Below are 12,205 nucleotides of genomic sequence, written 5' to 3' on the forward strand. Positions count from 1 at the left end.
TTGCTAAAAGCCGAAAGCACAACAAGTGCATCCAGAAGAAGCGATGAGAAGCAGAGGAAAGCAGCTTACTGCACATAAGTATATATTTTAGTATTTTCTGGTATATTTTCGGTATATTTCTTTACTTTTATTGAAAATGTTTTCTTGCTAAAAGCCGAAATCACAACAAGTGCATCCAAAAAAAAAGCGAGCAGAAACAGAGGAAAGCAGTTTACTTCTCATAAGTATATATTTTAGTATTTTTTCAGTATTTTAGTTGACTTTTATTGCAAATGTTTTCTTATTGAAGAATCGAAAGCAGAACAAGTGCCAAAAGCAGCGAGCGGAATCAGAGGAAAGCAGCTTACTTCACATAAGTATACATATATTTCATATATTTTAGTATTTTTTGGTATATTCATTTGGTATATTTTATTTCGCTTTTATTAAACCAAAAGCACACCAAGTGCAAGCATAAGCAATAAGCTGTATTTTAGTATTTTGTCGGTATATTTAATAATAATACCGTATTGCTTTGACTTTATTGAAATTGGTCAGCAGGTATCTTTTAATTATTATTGACTGTAGCTTCCTTATTGAAGAAAACACAGCACAACAGCAGAAACAGAAGAAAGCTGCTTACGTCACATAAGTATATACATATTTCATATGTTTTAGTATTTTTTTTTTTTTTTTTTTTTTTTTTTTTGGTATATTATTTTACTTTTATTGTATTGTATTGTATAACAAATTTATTTGTTAAGCCTTTTGTTTATGATTTCAATTTTTTTTTAATATGCTTACTTTTATTTCACTTAACGCATTTCTTGAACATTTTCAATGCGTCGTTATATATTGACCTGTTTCTTGGTCAAATTCGGCGACGTCATATAAATTTAGTATGAAAACTCAAAATATAATCAAGGTAGAAAAATAGAGAAATACGAAATACATTATTATTTCGGAGGGGAATCCTCGTAAGATGTCTCTCGAACTCAAACTAATGCATAAACTTAAGCGCTTAAAAAAGAAAGTAAATGAAAGTAACACAACAAAAAACAACATTTATGAATATCTGAAAATTTTTTACAATTATTTTGATATAAACTAAATATAAAACTAAACTTATCCTGAAAATTAAAATTTTTAATATAATGTAGCTAACACGCTAATATTCGGGTCATTTAAAAAAAAATACTCTTTTGAATTTCCGTTTCCGTAACTTGAATCGCCCGCCAAACTAGTGTGTCCACAACGCCATCTAGTGTCGCTTGCTTTATTTGACGACACGTTAACGTATCTTTTAAGCCATACAAAAGTCAACGAAGCTGCACAAGAAATTAAAAATATATCTGCGGCACCGATTTGATGCGCTATAGTGTTGGAAATATTTTTTGTAACAAAGCCAGATAAATATATTTAGCCAAATTTAATCAAAAATATATGATACAATAAATATTTAAACAAGATTTTGCAATTAATGCAGCCCTTTTCAGTTGCAAGCAATAAGTTGCATGCAAGCGCCATCTCGCGTCGGTTGCAGTGCAAAAGACAACGAAGCTAGTCGATATTTTGAAAAAATGTCTCAATAGCCGAATAATTTATATAATTTTTAAAAAATAACAACTCCGAAAATGTTTATAAATGTATGTGTAAAACTTCAATTATTTAAATTCAATCAATTATTTATATGCAACTAATCGATTTTCATAGTAATCGAATAAAGAACCAACTTGCAGTTGGGCAGTATATCGATAAGTTGCTTGCGGTATATCGATGTGCGATATTTTTAAAAATAGTATCAACAATCACTGTAAGTGCATATATCGCCATTTTTTGAGGCACGCCGCAGAGATTTATTTGCATACAAATAAAAAAGCAGTCGAAATGGTAAGAAAATATGATGTGAAAGCAACGCAAATGAAATTAATATAATGTATATATACCAACCATCTTGCAGCTAAAATGGAATATTGGACCCTGGCTGTGCATAGCAACAATGACGCTGCTCTGGCCAGCATTAGTCAACGGCTATGACAAAGAGATGACTGTTTATGTGGACGCCGGCAAAAAGGAATGTCTCTATCACACCGTCAAGGTTGGCGAAATCATTGACTTTGAATATCAGGTCATCGATGGTGGCCATGGTGATCTCGACATCAGTTTCGCCCTCCTCGATCCCATTGGCTTAGTTATTGTCAGCGATTACAAAAAGCCCGAGAATATGCATCAGCATGAGGTGCAGAAGGATGGCGACTATCGTTTCTGTTTCGATAACAGTTTTAGCATGTTTAATCGTAAAACCGTCTTCTTCGAACTGATCGTGGAACGCGAAGGCGACGCCAATCATGGCGACGAACAGTGGAAGACGGAAGTGGACGAGCTAACGGGCCTGTCGCGTGACGAATACTATGACATGAAGGTGCAGGACATTATGGACTTCATTGGACGCATTCGCATGCAACTGACAAAAGCGCGACAACTGCAGGATTTGTTGCGTTCGCATGAGGCAAGAGATCGCAATCAGGCCGAGGCCAATTTCCAGGTGGTCAACAACTGGTCCATGCTCCAGATGAGCGCCATGATTGGCGTCGGACTCATCCAAGTGTTTATGCTGCGCAGCATCTTCGAGACACACGGACGCATGCATCATTTCTGGCGTAAATTGGGCATTTGATGAGACTCCACATCATCTTGATCATCATCATCATCACCTTCATCTCATCATCATCATTGTAGCATTTACCAAAGATGTTGTTTGCAGTGCAAATTGTTACAAAATATTATCACAAGGCCTCCTTATCAAGTGTCAACAATATATTTCTGTTCGGTTTGTTTGTAGTTCATAGTTCTAATTAGTTCTACTTGCAGACCCAATGCCCATTGCTCATGCTATCTCTCTCTTGCCTTGCATCTGTGTGCATGTGTGTGTGTATGTACGAGTGTGTGTGTGTGTGCATTTATTATACTAAAAGCAATTGTAAGTTAAGCATCATAATGTTCAGGTTAATCCAATAAAATGTTGAATAGAACCAAGTCGATTTCATTTTATAACGGTAAACCAAAATGCAATCCAATTGGATGCCTATTTTACGGACTACAATCCACAGTCCATTTCAATGTTACTCTTATTGGGAAATGTTTAATAGTTGATGATTAACTAACTTTAGTAAAAGTACGTTTTACTTAATGCAAAGCTTAACATATACAATGTTAAATGACACATCTAAGGCAATCAACTGCGATGACTCCAATTGGCGAGTAGAACTTTTGGTTTGGATCGCTTAACGGCTTTTATTGCAATACTTAGTAAGCACTTAGGCACAACAAATGTTTAACTGAAGAAATCTAACTTTTATCCATTCGGAAGTGCAGTCCTATTGTTCAGTGGAGAGCTATTTCGGCAGCAATACCTTCCACATTGTGGGTGTCATTTGTCAATCAGTTTTGTGGCACTTTTGCAATTTACAATTTCGTTTCGTTTTCAACAGTTTTTCTTTAATTTAATTGACTACAAAAAAAAAAAAACAAAATAGATGCATATTATTACTAGGCATGTTATTTTATTGAAATTTCCTTCGCTTGCTTGACGGGCAGGCGCAGTGTTGTTGTTGTTGTTGTCGCATTCTCATCTGTGTGTTGATGTGGATTGTATGTGAATTTCTTGGATATCAACTGCCCCCCGTCCCGACCAACAATCGACTTAACTGAACTGAACTGAACACTTGACGAACTCCACGCGAGCCTTAAGCGGCCTTGTTCAGACGCTTTTGACGCTCGAGCAGGCGACGCTCACGTTCGAATTCCTTCATGCGCAGCACATAATCTTCGTATTCGCAGGTGAGATAATCGTGCTTCTCGTGCGCACACTGATAGACGAAGGGGAACTTGTCGGCGCGGCACGACTGATAGGCGATCAGCTTGTGGGCACAATAGTCACGATCCTCCAGTGGCAGTTTCGCCGATTCCATCTCCTCCTTGGTGGCAATCATGACGCGTTCCTTGCGCGTCTCAAAGCCCAGCATGGGATCAAAGCTAGGCACCACATCGGGCCCGGGTACCACGTCTGGTTTCATGTAATGATTGAGAGCGTTGCCCATTCTCTGTTGGCGGTGCAGAACATTGTTTAAAATGCAAACAAAATTGATAATAACACAAAATAAATTACGTAAAATGTTTTTCGTTGCTGCTGCTTCGGCGCTGCTGTCAGTTCAGCTGTTGTTGTTCTTGTAGGCCGTGTGTTGACAGCTGCTTCATGCTCAGGGGTGCATCACAGCTGTTGATATCGTTTGTTATCGTACAATTAGCAGCTACTTTTATTTGACTTTTGTAAATTCTAATACCTGCAGCGCTAAACATATGAAATAATAAAAAATATACCCACTCTTGTTATAAACATTGCAGTCAGCAGAAATTATTTTAATTAATTCGATAGCATCGATTACTGCATGTAACGAAATGTTATCGAAACAATAGACGGTTACTACGGTGTTGGTTCAATCTAGTACAGAGATTTATTTTGATAAAAATAAATTTTCAAAAAATTATAAATTAAAGTGAAATGGTTATGAATAAGATTTTAAATGAATAAAAACTTAAGACATTAATTCTTATTTTCAAAAAGAACACGCGCAGTTCTTTTCTCGTTACGGCAAATGTGACCAGCCTTGCGGCGCATGTCGTATATTTTGCACCCAATTAGTATATTTTGAAATAGAATTTGCGGTCACGCTGGTGCAATTCATACAACAAGAAATATGCATTAAGTTCGCCAGTAGAATATATAGTTAATTCTTAGTTACTTTGTAAATTTTTGTGCAATAAACTTCTAGCCAAAAAGAAAGCTGGCAATCTTTCGAACATATTCCCGTTGTAGTCGCTCTGTGGCCCGCGCGCGCCGCCGACAAAGCAAAGAACTAAAAACAATAGACTAAAAGCGAAAAGAAAAGTGTCGTCTTCGTTTTTAACGGTATAAAACCTACACAACGTCCCACGCATTTCCCACAAAATATATATAGTACATATAAAAGGATATCTATGTATATGTAAGCGCATACATAAAATCGATTTGGAGGCGCATCGCCAGGCCATTGAATTTGTGGCAAAGCAATGGTTGGATTATTGAATCCAATGAAATATGGTGATCATTTCTATGAATTGTACACGAGCAATACACGCAGGTAAATCTAAATCTAAAACTAAATCTTAATCTAAATGTAAATACTGTAAGCACTGTAATGGCAACAAAAAAAATAGCGGCTGCTGGATGGTTGGTTGGCTGGATGGCGGCTGCAACGGTCGTCGCATCCCATTTTATATATGTATTTTGGGGTTGAAAAATCGATCGATTTTCGTTTTTCAAATGTATGTAGGTCTTCAACCCCTAGACACAGACGCACACAGCCACGCAGACACACACAATAGACGTCGGGGCGCCGTTGTCGTTGTTGTCGTTGCCGGGGTTGAAATTTGGCGCTCGCCTTGCGCACGACAAGTGGGCAGCACTGCAAAAACCGACAAGAAAACAGCTGATCGGTAAACAGCTGTTCGGCTGACCCGCGACCTGCATTAATTTGTTTGTTGTTAAATCGATAGCGCCATCTGCCAACCAAATTTAAATACGAAATTACGAACTTATCGATTAATTTATTTTTGTTCGCATTTCAGGAAATTGCAAAATGAGCGAAAGGCGCTCACGAAACGCAAGAGCCGCAAGGAGAAATCGGCCGCTGCCATGGCAGCCGCTGCCGCCGGCGCCGTGCTGGAGGGGAATGCAGTCGCTGGCGGAGCTGCGGGCGGTGGCCTGGTAAATCCCTTGGATCCACCGCTGGTCAAGGATCAACTGCTGTTTATGCCCGCATTTCCCGTTGCCCACATTGAACTCGATCCGAATGCGTCCAAGTTCGCTGTCTTCTCCGCGATACGCTCCACTGTGCTCGAGGCCGAGACCCGCTTTGCGCTCTTCCACGAGGGCAGCGGTCCGCTCTCGGCATCGGCGTCCGCTCTCAAGAAATGGAGCGGTAACATGGGCTCATCATGTTGCCTGGTCTGCGCCGGCAGCTGCATGGTCAGCAACCTAGTGGATTGCTCTTGTCACGCGGCGCTCGCCGTTGGCGGCGCAGCTGGCGGAGGCGGAGGAGCAGCTGGCGGAGCCCCAGCGGCGGCAGCGGCTGCTGCTGGAGTTGCCGGAGCAGCAGCAGCTGGCGGCGATAAGCGTGCTTTGGCAGGAAATGGTGCCAACAGCGATGCCGACTCCGATACGGATGAGGGAGAGGAACGCGAGCCGGTGTATGCCACAGTGCCGTTGATTGTGGGCGCCGGATTGCGCAGTCTGTTCGAGCTGATTGCCGATGCACGGCACATTCAACCGTTGCTGTGCACAAAAGCGCTGAAGGCGCTGCTTGATGTCATCCAGGGACAGCAGCCGGAATCGTTTAAACTGGAACCCGAAGATCTAATCAATCCACTGTACGATCTATTGCTTGACTTGGCCACCATGCCGGCGGCGCTCAGTTCCAGCACCGGAGCCGAGGCCAATTGGTCGGCGATGGCCTGTGCCGCCTTATTGGGTCTGTGCATTGCTCGTGGGGACACGGGAAAAATGTTGAAGGCCATTGCGGCCATGCTGATGTCACCGCGTCAGCTGTCGGCACAGATTGTCCAGCTGCCGGCAGTGCTGGCTGCACTGCAGCACACCGTGGTCAGTGCGGCACTCAATAAGCCAACGCGTCCCGATTTCCACAGCCATGGCGTGCCACACAATTCTCTGATCGATGAGGTGAGTAGCTTGGAAGTATTTATGGGGGATTCCTTGGCTAATCTTTTGCCCTCTCATTTGCAGTTCGCCTTGAAGCTGCCCATGCTGACCGGACCACAGCATTTCACAGCACCCGCCATGGCCTGCGATGGCGTCTTTGTCTATCTGCTGTATGGCGGCACCTTGCTGAAGATTGGCACCGGCTTTGGCGGCTCCTACAAGGGTCACATCTATGCCCAGAACGAAGAGTTCTGTCGCGAACGTTCCGCCTGGCTGGGCTACAGCGGGGGACAACTATATTTCCGTCGCAATTGCAAGCGCAGCGCCGATCAGCTGCAGCTCGTCGGCATGGACACGCTGGCGGTCAAGTCGATGAATCCCTTGAACATGCTCTCCATGCGCGAGGGCCTCAACTATGTGCTCTTCACTGACGACGATTCATTGCACGCCATCTGCAGCAATCGCGATGTAAGTATTTACTTCTTACAAAGAGGGGTTATAAGTTTAATTTGTTGTTAGAATTTTATTATAGAAATTAAAAGTTGCTTTTTCAAGTTAAAATAGATTCTTGAGGATCAATTACAATTGGAAATGAAACTAGTTTAGAATTTGAATTGATCATTTAAACTTTTTAATTCGTTGCTAGAGTAATCTCAAGTTATCCGAAATGGGTTCAAAAAAGCCTCCTCAAAAAGTTATACATTAAAATTACCAGTAGATTTTGTGGTATAATATAGGCTGCTGAAACGTATAAACAAAACTAATTAAAATTGGAATTACATATTTAAACAAGATCTATTTAAGCTTCTTAAAATGTAACGCGTGAGAGTTTAGTACAAAAATAATTTGAAAAGTTACCTCCTCTTAGGATCTCTCTTGATCTTCTTTAGCAACTGTAAACACACAATTGAAGATTCAACTTAAGTGTTTGAAAAAGTATGATATTGGCTTCTTATTATGAAAGTACAGTAGATAGCAGATTTATATATATTTAGAATATTAGATTAATTCTTGATAAGGCTCTCTCTTTGTTTCTTTAATAGAAACTAGGATGTTAATCCATTCTTGTGTGCAATTGTTGAAGTTTTTATTGAAAACGAAGCAAGTTAAATGTTGCATAATTTTGTTGGAAGAAGAAACATAATATAGCTAGGCACTTCATTCTTTGTTAGAATTCACAGTTAATTTTTTAGCAAAACAAGAATTCTTTAAAAAGTGTGCTTAAATGTACAATTGGAATAATTGGAAATTTAAATCACGAATTGGAATAAGTTTTTAATAGATGCCCTTCAAAGTATTGCTAGATAAATTCAAAATAGAATTTGATGTGGTTCTTTTGAAGTAAAAAATCTGTTTGGAAAACGGTCAACACAAGTTTTTAAAAGAAGTTTTAACTGCATATCTAATTTATTGATTTGTCAAATGTATTTATCTAAGGTGGCTACGAAAACTGTGTTAATTTGATTCCTATTAGTTTCTACAAATTTAATAACACAAGTAGAATGCAAAATTATGAATTATTATTATAATTTTAATGAAATAGCGAATGAGTTGAGACAGAGCGACTAAGGCATTCTACCATTTAAATTGATATTAACTAAACTGAAAGTTTTCTTGTTTCCTTCAATACAATCCACACACATTAATATTAATTTTTGTACTCTTGGTTGCAGGACACATTGGTGGTGAAGAAGCTGAACCTCTATCACAACAGCTACAGCAGCGAGCCGCCGCCGTTCGAGCTGCCGCTGCAGCTGGCACGGAAGAAGTTCCGCACACTAGGCTATGCGGCATTTGAGGATGAGCTGCTCAACCAGCATCAGATCCAACGCATTCAGTCCGCCCACAACAACTTCGAGCCGAAGTTGCCGGCACCGTGTCGCGATGCCGATGTCCTGGGCATGGCCTGTGGCAAGGAGTTTGGCTTGGTGCGCGCCAGCAACGGACGTGTCTACTACTACGGCAAATCGGCGGCACTCGGACTGAAGTGTGTGGGCCGAACGCCAACGCTGAAGTTGACCGAACTGATTGTGTCGAAGGCGGCGCACATTGTGCACGTGGCGGTGGGACACGATGGCATCCATGCGCTGCTGGTGAACGATGATGGGACTGTTTACTTTGCGGGCACCGCACGTCGTGGCGAGGATGGCGACAGTTCCAAGAATCGCCGCCAACCGAAGGCGGTTAAACCGAAGAAGATGAGCAAGATCGATGGACACGTTGTGGTGCATGCGGCATGCAACAATGGCACCTCCGCCTTTGTCACCAAGACGGGCAAACTGATCATGTACGGCAAGGATACGGCGCACTGCGATTCCATGGGCTTTGTCTGCGAGCTGCTCGATCAGCACATCACAAAAGTGGCGCTGGGCAAGGCGCATTGTGTGGCGCTCAGTGCCAAGGGGCAGCTCTTCACATTCGGACTGAATAACAAGGGCCAATGCGGTCGGGTGTTTAACAAAATGATGCCCGTCAAGGATGTGCCCAGCTCGTCCACAACGTATGCGCTGCTTGGCCAGCATGCGGACAAGTTTCGCCACAAGATTGACTTCTCGACGCTCTGCGACTACGACGATCACAACATGGTGCAGGGCCAGTGTCGCGTTTGCGTCATGTGCCGCGAATGCACCGGCTACAATGTGAGCTGTGTCTCGGCGTTGAATGTGCCCCTCGAGCAGCGTCTCGCTGGCAGCATTTGTCCCTGTGGTCATGGCGATGCGGGCTGCGCCAAGTGCGGACTCTGCTCTGCTTGCGTGGGACTGCAGGAGAGCGAACTAGGTAAATTTTTGCATGCTTAAGGCTAATGTCAAAATGCGTGCAAGAAGGGATTCGATAATATTAGGCGAGAACGAGCGATGAACCACTGCTACCCGTAGGGTAGAAGGGTATTATAACTTTGTGCCTCCACAAAATGCACGTATCAGGCAGAAGCTATATATATTCTTGATCAGCGTCAACAGCCACGACGATCTAGCCGTATAGTCCGTCTGGCCGTCCGTCTGTCTGTCCGTCCGTACGAATTTCTAGACTTTAAATGATTAAACGAGTTATAATTTTTGTTCGACATCATTTATTATGTTTGCAGGCAGATCAAGTTTGTTTCAAATGTTTGCCACGCCTACTTCCGCCCTCGCAAATCGATAAAAATCGAATAACAAGCGTAGTCTTGAGGCTAGGGCGATTTTTGGTACAGACAATAATAGCTGCAGTATTTAGGATGCCTAAAAACCTTTTTAAGAAGTACTTCTTATGGCAAATTATGTTAACTTCAATCGGCTTTTAGTATATGGTATATATTCACCTCTATGGTATATTTGGAATGTAACATTTCAAATATTTGGTATGTTTTAGCATTTTTGCAGTATATTATTGTAATTTGGTATATTTCAAAATGAATGCCGCACTGTTTTGCTTTTATTCAAAATGAGTAACGTGCATCTCACAGTCTAACTTGTTTCATATGCAACATTATAAAGTTGGCTCAGTAAGAGCTAAGCGAAAAGCGATGCGAAGCGATAAAATGAATGCACAGAGATTCCTTCCACTTTCTGGCTTCAACTTGCTCAAAACAATGTAGCTCGCTTCTCTCAAAGCTCTCATTCTGCCATCTTCTCACTTTGCTCGTCGCTTATCGCTCGCACTCTGACAGCAGTTTAACACTCTTCGATTGCAATTAACTTCACTTTTTTGCCACAGCCGATGCCAAAGTGGAGCTGAAGCCACTGCCTGGTGAACTGCAGCGTCAGCAACGCTCGAAGACTCTGATCATGCGGCGCAAGGAGAAGAAACCCTCGGAACTGGACACTGGCGCTGCTGGCGGCGGCTGCGGCACACCCACCGATCTCGAAAAGGATCCACCACGTGTCGCCCCCTTGGCGCCTCAGCTGCTGCAACTGCCCACGGGCTCGCCCATCGTTCAGGTGGCCTGCGGTCTGCATCACACCGTACTGCTGACGCTCGCCGGCGAGGTTTTCACCTTTGGCAGCAATCAATACGGACAACTGGGCTCCGGTGATCTGCAACCCGTCAGCGGTCCCATTCGCGTTCAGGTGCAAGGCGCCATCAGTCAGGTGGCCGCTGGCAGCAATCACACGGTGCTGCTCACGCACAAGGGCGTCGTCTACACGTTTGGCAACTATCAGAAGGGTCAGCTGGGTCGTCTGCCCAGCGGCGATGCCTACGGCCAGAAGCCAATGCTCATTGGCGCCGCTCCACCGCCGCCGCCTCCATCATCGCAAGCGCCGCCAGCGACGGCTGCTTTGGGCTCGCTGTCGTTGTCATCGCCGCCGCCACCTCCACCGCCAGAGGACGAGGCTACCGCCGCAGATGTGGCTTGCATATTGCCCGGCGGATCTAAGGAATCGATTTTAATTCCACCCAATACGGCGGCTTTGATTGCGCAGCGCCAAAAGTTTCTCTGGAACTGTGCACCGGGCGCAGTCTTGTAAGATTTCCTCTTTGTTTTCTATATATTTCGCATTGATTTTAACTTTCATTTTTGTTTTTGCAGTGGTCTCGGACCGAGCTATGGCAAAAAGGTGACGTGGATTGGCGCCAATGGCGATCAGACGTTTATCAAGATCGACGAGTCGCTGATCACAGCTCAAATGCTGCCCAAGATGCATGTGGTGGCCAACAAGAAGACGATACGTGAGTAAAATTGACTTCGTTCAAAGTTGATTAGCTGATGATGTAAAGTGTTTACTTAAGACCATTACAACTTGTTGCTCTTTATAGTTGTTATCAATCTGAGGCACAAAAACTTCACTGACCTAGAATTTACTTTTCAATTAGATGCTGAAAAGCTGCTTTGAATAATTAGCATTTTACTACAATCCCTTTTGTCCGTCTACATATTTTTATGCAAAGAAGTTCGATGCAAAGAATATGTTTATAACACTTAGAACTCTTTGTAAGCTTAACAATTTAGACAGTCTAATTTAGATGAGTGTTCAAGTGTGAAATACTTTATGAATAGAAGCTTAAAATAGTTAAAATTTAACTGACATTTATTTTTGTCCGTCTTCGCATATTTATGCTCAGTTGCAGTTCCATTTAAGTGCATATTTAAGATAATTACATAAATTGTATGTTTACTTTCTTTAAATCAATGCATTGCATATTTGTTCACATATCGGAAGACTGATTTATTCTTTCAGAATATGAGATTTACAATTTTTAGATGTCATCTATTATTGTCATTAAATAATTACATTTTTATTCGTCTCGAGCTTCTCTCCATAATCATTAAACAAGTTAACAAAGTAGTTATACTTCTCTTAAGCTCCTGTTAGTTGCAGTTTAAGAATTTAATTGAATCGATTCATTGAATTGACTAAAAACACAATTTGCACTCCTTTTGATCTTCTTAAGCTCCCCTTAAGTGTACAAATTAAAAGTTGAATTGAATCAAATTCATATTTTTTTATTGAAACGAATAAATAAGTAAATTTTTACTGCTGTCCAGTT

General features: G+C 42.1%; 3 protein-coding genes across 3 annotated transcripts in view; 2 read left to right on the forward strand and 1 right to left on the reverse strand.

The window, feature by feature from the left end:
* Positions 1-1,774: 1,774 nt before the first annotated feature.
* Positions 1,775-3,011, forward strand: LOC117576557 (transmembrane emp24 domain-containing protein 5). Its single transcript, XM_034261398.2, has 2 exons — positions 1,775-1,869; positions 1,940-3,011. Exons 1-2 carry the CDS (start codon positions 1,867-1,869, stop codon positions 2,654-2,656), a joined length of 720 nt encoding a protein of 239 aa, XP_034117289.1. The 5' UTR covers positions 1,775-1,866; the 3' UTR covers positions 2,657-3,011.
* A 509-nt stretch (positions 3,012-3,520) lies between these two features.
* Positions 3,521-4,256, reverse strand: LOC117576566 (NADH dehydrogenase [ubiquinone] 1 beta subcomplex subunit 7). Its single transcript, XM_034261410.2, has 2 exons — positions 4,148-4,256; positions 3,521-4,082 (listed from the first exon to the last, which is right to left on the reverse strand). Exon 2 carries the CDS (start codon positions 4,077-4,079, stop codon positions 3,726-3,728), a length of 354 nt encoding a protein of 117 aa, XP_034117301.1. The 5' UTR covers positions 4,080-4,082; positions 4,148-4,256; the 3' UTR covers positions 3,521-3,725.
* A 366-nt stretch (positions 4,257-4,622) lies between these two features.
* Positions 4,623-12,205, forward strand: part of LOC117575378 (E3 ubiquitin-protein ligase highwire) — a 66,766-nt gene continuing 59,183 nt past the window's right edge. Inside the window, exons 1-6 of the mRNA XM_034259555.2 lie at positions 4,623-5,159; positions 5,647-6,757; positions 6,821-7,204; positions 8,410-9,514; positions 10,433-11,180; positions 11,247-11,386. Coding sequence (XP_034115446.1) covers positions 5,089-5,159; positions 5,647-6,757; positions 6,821-7,204; positions 8,410-9,514; positions 10,433-11,180; positions 11,247-11,386 — 3,559 coding nt within the window. The 5' untranslated portion in view covers positions 4,623-5,088. The remainder of the gene's footprint in view (positions 5,160-5,646; positions 6,758-6,820; positions 7,205-8,409; positions 9,515-10,432; positions 11,181-11,246; positions 11,387-12,205) is intronic.

The sequence above is a fragment of the Drosophila albomicans genome, chromosome X (genome assembly GCF_009650485.2).
Source record: "Drosophila albomicans strain 15112-1751.03 chromosome X, ASM965048v2, whole genome shotgun sequence".
Lineage (NCBI taxonomy): Eukaryota > Metazoa > Arthropoda > Insecta > Diptera > Drosophilidae > Drosophila > Drosophila albomicans.

What these genes read in the sequence shown, in the direction of transcription:
- LOC117576566 (XM_034261410.2), bottom strand. Translation starts at nt 4,079, where the DNA reads ATGGGCAACGCTCTCAATCATTACATGAAACCAGACGTGGTACCCGGG.